This window comes from Leptodactylus fuscus, chromosome 6 (genome assembly GCF_031893055.1).
Source record: "Leptodactylus fuscus isolate aLepFus1 chromosome 6, aLepFus1.hap2, whole genome shotgun sequence".
NCBI classification, from domain to species: Eukaryota; Metazoa; Chordata; class Amphibia; order Anura; family Leptodactylidae; genus Leptodactylus; species Leptodactylus fuscus.
Window position 1 is genome coordinate 19440545 of NC_134270.1, and position 10753 is coordinate 19451297.

Below are 10753 nucleotides of genomic sequence, written 5' to 3' on the forward strand. Positions count from 1 at the left end.
ATATACATAGGATGGATCAAGGCAGCACAGTATATATGTACATGGTGAGGGAGGTATACAGTATATACATAGGATGGAGCAGGGCAGCACAGTATATATGTACATGGTGAGGGAGGTACACAGTATATACATAGGATGGAGCAGGGCAGCACAGTATATATGTACATGGTGAGGGAGGTATACAGTATATACATAGGATGGAGCAGGGCAGTATATATGTACATGGTGAGGGGAGGTATACAGTATATACATAGGATGCAGCAGGGCAGCACAGTATATATGTACATGGTGAGGGGAGGTATACAGTATATACATAGGATGGAGCAGGGCAGCACAGTATATATGTACATGGTGAGGGGAGGTATACAGTATATACATAGGATGGAGCAGGGCAGTATATATGTACATGGTGAGGGGAGGTACACAGTATATACATAGGATGGAGCAGGGCAGTATATATGTACATGGTGAGGGGAGGTATACAGTATATACATAGGATGGAGCAGGGCAGCACAGTATATATGTACATGGTGAGGGGAGGTATACAGTATATACATAGGATGGAGCAGGGCAGTATATATGTACATGGTGAGGGGAGGTACACAGTATATACATAGGATGGAGCAGGGCAGTATATATGTACATGGTGAGGGGAGGTATACAGTATATACATAGGATGGAGCAGGGCAGCACAGTATATATGTACATGGTGAGGGGAGGTATACAGTATATACATAGGATGGAGCAGGGCAGTACAGTATATATGTACATGGTGAGGGAGGTACACAGTATATACATAGGATGGAGCAGCACAGTATATATGTACATGGTGAGGGAGGTACACAGTATATACATAGGATGCAGCAGGGCAGCACAGTATATATGTACATGGTGAGGGGAGGTATACAGTATATACATAGGATGCAGCAGGGCAGCACAGTATATATGTACATGGTGAGGGGAGGTACACAGTATATACATAGGATGGATCAGGGCAGCACAGTATATATGTACATGGTGAGGGGAGGTACACAGTATATACATAGGATGGAGCAGCACAGTATATATGTACATGGTGAGGGGAGGTACACAGTATATACATAGGATGGAGCAGCACAGTATATATGTACATGGTGAGGGGAGGTATACAGTATATATATAGGATGGAGCAGGGCAGCACAGTATATATGTACATGGTGAGGGAGGTACACAGTATATACATAGGATGCAGCAGGGCAGTACAGTATATATGTACATGGTGAGGGGAGGTACACAGTATATACATAGGATGGAGCAGCACAGTATATATGTACATGGTGAGGGGAGGTATACAGTATATATATAGGATGGAGCAGGGCAGCACAGTATATATGTACATGGTGAGGGAGGTACACAGTATATACATAGGATGCAGCAGGGCAGCACAGTATATATGTACATGGTCAGGGGAGGTACACAGTATATACATAGGATGGATCAGGGCAGCACAGTATATATGTACATGGTGAGGGAGGTACACAGTATATACATAGGATGGAGCAGGGCAGTATATATGTACATGGTGAGGGGAGGTATACAGTATATACATAGGATGGAGCAGGGCAGTATAGTATATATGTACATGGTGAGGGGAGGTACACAGTATATACATAGGATGCAGCAGCACAGTATATACATACATGGTGAGGGGAGGTATACAGTATATACATAGGATGGAGCAGGGCAGCACAGTATATATGTACATGGTGAGGGGAGGTACACAGTATATACATAGGATGGAGCAGGGCAGTATATATGTACATGGTGAGGGGAGGTACACAGTATATACATAGGATGCAGCAGGGCAGTATATATGTACATGGTGAGGGGAGGTATACAGTATATACATAGGATGGAGCAGGGCAGTACAGTATATATGTACATGGTGAGGGGAGGTATACAGTATATACATAGGATGGAGCAGGGCAGTATATATGTACATGGTGAGGGGAGGTACACGCTATATACATAGGATGCAGCAGCACAGTATATATGTACATGGTGAGGGAGGTACACAGTATATACATAGGATGGAGCAGGGCAGCACAGTATATATGTACATGGTGAGGGGAGGTACACAGTATATACATAGGATGCAGCAGGGCAGCACAGTATATATGTACATGGTGAGGGGAGGTACACAGTATATACATAGGATGCAGCAGGGCAGTATATATGTACATGGTGAGGGGAGGTATACAGTATATACATAGGATGGAGCAGGGCAGTATATATGTACATGGTGAGGGGAGGTATACAGTATATACATAGGATGCAGCAGCACAGTATATATGTACATGGTGAGGGGAGGTATACAGTATATACATAGGATGGAGCAGGGCAGTATATATGTACATGGTGAGGGGAGGTATACAGTATATACATAGGATGGAGCAGGGCAGTATATATGTACATGGTGAGGGAGGTACACAGTATATACATAGGATGCAGCAGCACAGTATATATGTACATGGTGAGGGGAGGTACACAGTATATACATAGGATGGAGCAGGGCAGTATATATGTACATGGTGAGGGGAGGTATACAGTATATACATAGGATGGAGCAGGGCAGTATACACTCACCGGCCACTTTATTAGGTACACCATGCTAGTAACGGGTTGGACCCCCTTTTGCCTTCAGAACTGCCTCAATTCTTCGTGGCATAGATACAACAAGGTGCTGGAAGCATTCCTCAGAGATTTTGGTCCATATTGACATGATGGCATCACACAGTTGCCGCAGATTTGTCGGCTGCACATCCATGATGCGAATCTCCCGTTCCACCACATCCCAAAGATGCTCTATTGGATTGAGATCTGGTGACTGTGGAGGCCATTGGAGTACAGTGAACTCATTGTCATGTTCAAGAAACCAGTCTGAGATGATTCCAGCTTTATGACATGGCATTGTATTATCCTGCTGAAAGTAGCCATCAGATGTTGGGTACATTGTGGTCATAAAGGGATGGACATGGTCAGCAACAATACTCAGGTAGGCTTTGGCGTTGCAACGATGCTCAATTGGTACCAAGGGGCCCAAAGAGTGCCAAGAAAATATTCCCCACACCATGACACCACCACCACCAGCCTGAACCGTTGATACAAGGCAGGATGGATCCATGCTTTCATGTTGTTGACGCCAAATTCTGACCCTACCATCCGAATGTCGCAGCAGAAATCGAGACTCATCAGACCAGGCAACGTTTTTCCAATCTTCAATTGTCCAATTTCGATGAGCTTGTGCAAATTATAGCCTCAGTTTCCTGTTCTTAGCTGAAAGGAGTGGCACCCGGTGTGGTCTTCTGCTGCTGTAGCCCATCTGCCTCAAAGTTGGACGTACTGTGCGGCGTTCAGAGATGCTCTTCTGGCTACCTTGGTTGTAACGGGTGGCTATTTGAGTCACTGTTGCCTTTCTATCAGCTCGAACCAGTCTGGCCATTCTCCTCTGACCTCTGGCATCAACAACGCATTTCCGCCCACAGAACTGCCGCTCACTGGATGTTTTTTCTTTTTCGGACCATTCTCTGTAAACCCTAGAGATGGTTGTGCGTGAAAATCCCAGTAGATCAGCAGTTTCTGAAATACTTGGACCAGCCCTTCTGGCACCAACAACCATGCCACGTTCAAAGGCACTCAAATCACCTTTCTTCCCCGTACTGATGCTCGGTTTGAACTGCAGGAGATTGTCTTGACCATGTCTACATGCCTAAATGCACTGAGTTGCCGCCATGTGATTGGCGGATTAGAAATTAAGTGTTAACAAGCAGTTGGACAGGTGTACCTAATAAAGTGGCCGGTGAGTGTATATGTACATGGTGAGGGGAGGTATACAGTATATACATAGGATGGAGCAGGGCAGTATATATGTACATGGTGAGGGAGGTATACAGTATATACATAGGATGGAGCAGGGCAGCACAGTATATATGTACATGGTGAGGGGAGGTATACAGTATATACATAGGATGGAGCAGGGCAGTATATATGTACATGGTGAGGGAGGTACACAGTATATACATAGGATGCAGCAGGGCAGTATATATGTACATGGTGAGGGGAGGTACACAGTATATACATAGGATGGAGCAGGGCAGTATATATGTACATGGTGAGGGGAGGTATACAGTATATACATAGGATGGAGCAGGGCAGTATATATGTACATGGTGAGGGAGGTATACAGTATATACATAGGATGGAGCAGGGCAGTACAGTATATATGTACATGGTGAGGGAGGTACACAGTATATACATAGGATGGAGCAGGGCAGTATATATGTACATGGTGAGGGGAGGTATACAGTATATACATAGGATGGAGCAGGGCAGTACAGTATATATGTACATGGTGAGGGAGGTACACAGTATATACATAGGATGGAGCAGGGCAGTATATATGTACATGGTGAGGGGAGGTATACAGTATATACATAGGATGGAGCAGGGCAGTATATATGTACATGGTGAGGGGAGGTATACAGTATATACATAGGATGGAGCAGGGCAGTATATATGTACATGGTGAGGGGAGGTATACAGTATATACATAGGATGGAGCAGGGCAGTATATATGTACATGGTGAGGGGAGGTACACGCTATATACATACAGGCTTCCGGTATATACGTACATGAGGAGTGGCCGCCGCGTCTGGTTTTCTCTCGCCGCACCCACGTGACTCCCCGGTATCCTAGATCCCTCTGACAGCAGAACGACGACAAGTACGGGTAGTGAAGAGGGACAGAAGAGCGCGGGGCGGAGCAGGAATGTGTACGGTGCGTCACAGGAGCCCTGAGGAGAGCCGCGGCCGGGCCGCCATGTAATAACCTCTTATACTATAATCCCACTGTACTCTATGGCTTATAGCTCGCCATATAGTAATCTCCTCACCTTATACTACTGCTCTATGGCTTCTAGCAGGGCTTGTTATGATGTTACTGTCACTTTCCGTTCACTTTCGGTTTCCCGTCCACGCAGTTTCTGTCATATCTGTCGCCATATAATGTCCGAGAAATGGAGCCGTCACCCATAGCAACCTATCACAGCGCTTCTTTCACTTTACATTGTACCTGGGAACTGGTTGCTATTGACAACCGCCTCCTGCAGAGGCTTAAAGGGATTCTGATGTGTCAACTAGAAAAAAAAAGTTTTTATTGGTGGAATCCCTTTAATGGCAGAACGTATATGGCACATTAGATACTTTCCTCTGTATGGCATTACCCCATGGCCATACCAACCAATTTTCGAAGAACCGAAAGAGGGACAAAATGTGCGGCATGTTATAAGGGCCGCAGCAAATTTAGCCCCGCCCACTTGTATGTTGACTCCGCCCATTCTCATTCATTTTCATGTGCCCCTACACTGTATAATCCTCCTATAGTCACTCGTAAATTATATGTCCCCCCTCCAGCTCTCCCCAGTTTCATATATCCTCTTCAGCTGCCCCCAGTTTCATGTCCCCCCTCCATCTCCGTCCCCAGTTCCATCTCCTCCCCCATCTCTGCCCCCAGTTTCATGTCACCCTTCCATCTGCCCCCAGTTTCATCCCCCCCTCCATCTTTTCCCCCAGTTTCATGTCCCCCCTCCAACTCTGCCCCCAGTTTCATGTCTCCCCTCCATCTCTGCCCCCAGTTTCATGCCCCCTCTCCAACTCTGCCCCCAGTTTCATGTCCCCCCTCCAACTCTGCTCCCAGTTTCATGTCTCCCCTCCATCTCTGCCCCCAGTTTCATGCCCCCTCTCCAACTCTGCCCCCAGTTTCATGTCTCCCCTCCATCTCTGCCCCCAGTTTCATGTCTCCCCTCCATCTCTGCCCCCAGTTTCATGCCCCCTCTCCAACTCTGCCCCCAGTTTCATGTCTCCCCTCCATCTCTGCCCCCAGTTTCATGCCCCCTCTCCAACTCTGCCCCCAGTTTCATGTCTCCCCTCCATCTCTGCCCCCAGTTTCATGCCCCCTCTCCAACTCTGCCCCCAGTTTCATGTCTCCCCTCCATCTCTGCCCCCAGTTTCATGTCTCCCCTCCATCTCTGCCCCCAGTTTCATGTCTCCCCTCCATCTCTGCCCCCAGTTTCATGTCTCCCCTCCATCTCTGCCCCCAGTTTCATGTCCATCATTCACATAATTGGATGTCCCAATTCCACCTGTGTAAGTGAAGTGGTGGTCACCTGTGTCCACTGCAGCTCAGCTCTATGCTGAAGATAGCTAAGTCCACTGTTTTGGCGTTCCTGTGGAGTCAGATGGAGTTGCAGTAGACATGCACGAACCTCGCTCCGTTTAGTTGAGGGCATTTCGGGACTCCCATTCCTGTGGATAGAGGTTAACTGGTTCTTTTGATACAACCCCTTTAAAGGGGCTCTATCAGCAAAATCATGCTAATAGAGCCCCACATATGCGTGGATAGCCTTTATAAAGGCTATTCAGGCACCGTAAATCTTATATTAACCCCTGGTCCCGTTTTTTAAATAAAAGGATAAAAACATATATGTAAAACTTACCTGAATGTGCACCCTGGGCGGGGGTGCTCGGTGCGACGTCAGCTTCGGGCACGCCTGCCTCTTCTGTCTTCTTGGAGTAGCGCCCTCTTGCTCCGTGTCTTCTTCCGGCTTCTTCTCGTGAAATCCCGCGCCTGTGTAGTAGCGCTTCCCTCCGAATCGCTGCTGCGCAGGCTCACTTGCCATTTCACTTAATGGCACTTTGCGATTGTACTGCATATGCACAGTACTGTCGCGTACGTCTACGGGGACTGAGCCTGCGCAGTAGCGATTCGGAGGGAAGCGCTACTACGCAGGCGCGGGACTTCACGAGAAGAAGCCGGAAGAAGACACGGAGGAAGAGGGCGTTACTCCAAGAAGACAGAAGAGGCAGGCGTACCCGAAGCTGACGTCGCATCGTTTATCCCCGCCCAGGGTTCACGTTCAGGTAAGTTTTGCATATATGTTTTTATCCTTTTATTTAAAAATGGGACCGGGGGTTAATATAAGATTTACGGTGCCTGAATAGCCTTTTTAAAGGCTATCCACGCATATGTGGGGCTCTATCAGCATGATTTTGCTGATAGAGCCTCTTTAACTGCTGTTTTAGTCAGCCGGTAGACATTGACTAGACTGGTATGGGAATGCACGACTACCTCTCCATTTGCACCTTGCTATGCTTGTGGGTGTTCAGGGCAATCATTCTAATGTCCATTGGGGTCCCAGTAGTGTGCCCCTTCAACTGGACTTCTGTCACCCATTCTGTGGATATCTGAACAAAGTCCTTTATCTCGATACCCCTATATTCCAATATCTGTGCCTGATAAACTAATGATAGATTGATACAGGCTTGTTGATCAGAGGTAAGATTAATCATTCATCCTTGTTTCAGGTCTGACTACTGTGAAAGATGAGACTGCAGAAGTTCTTTGAGTAAACATCATAATATCCATCAGGTGCAAAAGCCATCAAATTCGGCATCATTGGTCATGTAAGCAGTCTTCTACAACCTGAGGAACATTGTGCAGGGCTCTTTTTATGACTTCTAAGTTCTTGGAAGGTGCATTTGGCTGCTAAATAGACTTCCGAGTTCCTCTTACTGAAAGCTGAACGGTGATCTTGTACCGAATATGGCGTCTGCTGATCTAAGAGAAGAGCTGAGCTGCTCCATCTGCCTCAACATCTATACAGATCCTGTAACCCTAAGATGTGGACACAACTTCTGCTGGCTTTGCATTGATCGAGTGCTGTGTTCACAGGAGGAAAATGGGCTTTACACGTGTCCCGACTGCAGAGCCGAGTTTGCAGAGCGACCAGCACTGCACAAAAATATAGCTCTCTGTAACATCGCTCAGAGTTTCCAGTCTAAGCAGGAAGAAGAACATTCAGGTGACATCTTCTGCACTTACTGCGACTCTTCTGTACCCGCCATTAAAACCTGTCTACAGTGCGAAGCTTCTTTGTGTGACAAGCACTTAAAAAAACACAGCAAGTCAGAGGATCACGTCTTAATGGATCCCACCGCTTCCCTGGAGAATAGAAAATGTTCCACCCATAAGAAGATGCTGGAGTACTACTGCACCGAGGACTCCACCTGTATCTGCGTTACTTGCTGCCTAGTCGGAAAACACAAAGGGCACAAGGTAGAAGCAATGGATGAGGTATCTGAGAAGAAGAGATTGAAACTCCAAAACATCCTGGAGAAATTGACCTCAGAGAGAGAAGACACCAAGAAACAAGTTCAGAACCTAGAAGGACAAAAAGAAAAAGTGAAAAGAAAAGCAGCAGGACAATCGGAGAAAGTCACGTCCCTGTTCACGGACATCAAGCGACTTCTTGCAGACCTAGAGAACAAAGTTCTTGGTGAGATCTCCAGGCAGGTAGAGCAGGCGGTGACCTCAATCTCCGATCTAATCCAGAAGCTAGAATCACAGAAGGACGAGTTGTCCGGAGAGATTGCCCATATTCAGGAGCTGTGTCTTCTGACCGATCCATTAACGCTTCTCCAAGAACATGAATCTGAGAAATATCTCAATTGTGACGAGGACAAGACCGGGAAGGAAGAGCAAAAAAGTGATGGTCCATCGTTTAAATACGTGGCTGACCTGGATAAAATTTTAACCTCCATGACTTTACACGCAGGGTTAGCTGATATAACCGCACACTTCAAGAAGGGTCTCCATATTGTGGAGGTTTCTGACCTACTGCTAGATATAAATACCGTTGCCAGATATGTGCACATCTCAAGCGACCTGAAAACCGCTTCTTATACTAGTCAAGAGAAACCTCCAGAATCCGCCGAGAGGTTTGAGGACTGTCAAGTTTTGAGCAACAGAACCTTCTCATCTGGTCGCCATTACTGGGAAGTCGAAGTTAGCAAATTGGGGCAGTGGAGGATAGGAGTGTGTTACCCCACTATACACAGAATAGGGGAGCAGTCGTACATCGGGAGCAACGAGAAATCCTGGTGCTTATCCAGGTCAAAATCAAAGAAGCATCACTATTCAGTACTGCACCATGGTAAAGGAATCCATTTGCCCTGCAAGTCTTCTAGTCAGAGATTGGTGATTTATCTGGATTACGAGGCAGGAAGGTTGTCCTTTTATGAGCTATGCGAGCCGGTCAGACACCTGCACACTTTCACCGCGACATTTACCGAGCCTCTTCATGCTGCCTTCTACATCTGGGATGAATGGGTGACCATCAGGAGCTAGGATCCAAGTGGAATATTAGTGGAGTTGTGGTCCTGCACCCGTTGTGAAAATGAAAATAAAAAAGTAACAAAAAAAAACATGGCACCCATGGTTGAGATTCTCATGACTGATTGTTCTGACCCAGAAGTTATCTTCTCCCATAATCTGATCACTAAAATAGACATTCAAGTATCTAAACATCTGCAAATGCATCCGCAGTCCTGTTTTTTTTTCAGGCTCGTGTCATTTAGGTGGACTTCCCCTATAAATGAAGGAATATTGTTGTTGGCTAGGGGGCGCTCCCTTTAACGCACCCCCTAGTGGGCTGCATGACTGAGGCACTGTCTCCCTATATTAACATCATGGGAGACAAATTTGCATATTCTTCCTATATATAATATATACACCTATGTATAGCACCTACTTCCGGGGGTGATGCTGCTCCCAGCCCCCATTCTTTTCAAAGCTAGAGATAACTGAAATAGTTAATCAATGCAGAAACTGAGTGTCCGATCCCTAGAACATCAGATACTGATGACCTATCCTACAGATAACCTCTAGTTAGATTATCAGTCTCAAATTCACATGAGGACCTGGATAACCTCTTATGTGGGACCCCTTCAGATCCCAAGAACAAGGATCTTGCATTTGAATAGAGCAACAGTCATGCATTTTCCCTGCCGTTCCCTTGCGTTTCTGTGCGACTGACTATGATAGCTGACACACATAAGTGAGATAAGTCCCTGGTTCTTGTGATCATTGGGAGTCTTCAATCATACTCATATGATCTATTCTGTGCACTACCAGCCCCTTTAAGGGCGGGTTCACACCAGCGCCCGGTCTCCACTTTGCAGGTTTAGGTCTTTTGCTCAAGAAACTGGACAGGAGATGGAAACCCGGCATTCACATTTTTTTTTCTAAAATCTCATTTTTTTGGTTGGACCCTTCTACAGTGTCTCGTTGGGCTCAGTAGCCCATTGGTTGAAGTTACGATGAAGATAACAATGGACATTGTGATCCTTTTGTTCCTGTTGTTGCTAAGGGATGTCAGCCAAAGATGGCCTCCTGTAGCGTTAGTTTTTGCTTTGTAAGACAGTGTTCACGTATGCCTGGGAGACTTCATTGCAGATTTTGTCAAAAATTGTGAACGAAATAGCAATGCATGATGAAGATAGACCCCACTATAGACATTGTGGTCTATCGGCTGCCATTCAACTTACACTCGATTCACACTAGCAGCGCCTTTTCAATGTTCTTCTGTAAAAGACCGCTGTCCTCCCCAAAATGGCACAGGGTAATTTGCACTAAAAGACACACTGGACAATAAAAACATAGTGCAGTACAAATGTGATATGTAATAGTCTGTATATATTATTATGTATATATTATTGTGCTGTATACAGTGTTATGGCTTAGTAGTGTTGGCCAAGGCTTAAATAAAACCTCAGCAGCTGAAGTGCCCTTATAATGCCGTCTATATTCATGAGTAGTAGTGTGAAGGTAGACCATGTCCATTCTTATTTTTATACATGCTTTATACTGCTTAAGAAA

At 46.0% G+C, this 10753-nt stretch overlaps 2 protein-coding genes across 2 annotated transcripts in view; one reads left to right on the forward strand and one right to left on the reverse strand.

Moving 5' to 3' along the window:
- Positions 1-4731, reverse strand: part of TBCD (tubulin folding cofactor D) — a 137846-nt gene extending 133115 nt beyond the window's left edge. Inside the window, exon 1 of the mRNA XM_075279437.1 lies at positions 4672-4731. The gene's annotated coding sequence lies outside the window, so the exon portion shown is untranslated. The remainder of the gene's footprint in view (positions 1-4671) is intronic.
- Positions 4732-7430: 2699 nt separating this feature from the next.
- LOC142210360 (E3 ubiquitin/ISG15 ligase TRIM25-like) lies at positions 7431-10547 on the forward strand. The gene has a single exon (XM_075279463.1). The coding sequence runs from the start codon at positions 7640-7642 to the stop codon at positions 9221-9223; it is 1584 nt and encodes a 527-aa protein (XP_075135564.1). The 5' UTR covers positions 7431-7639; the 3' UTR covers positions 9224-10547.
- Positions 10548-10753: the final 206 nt, after the last annotated feature.

Bases quoted from the DNA above. Each gene is read 5' to 3' on its own strand.
- LOC142210360 (XM_075279463.1), top strand. From the start codon at position 7,640: ATGGCGTCTGCTGATCTAAGAGAAGAGCTGAGCTGCTCCATCTGCCTC.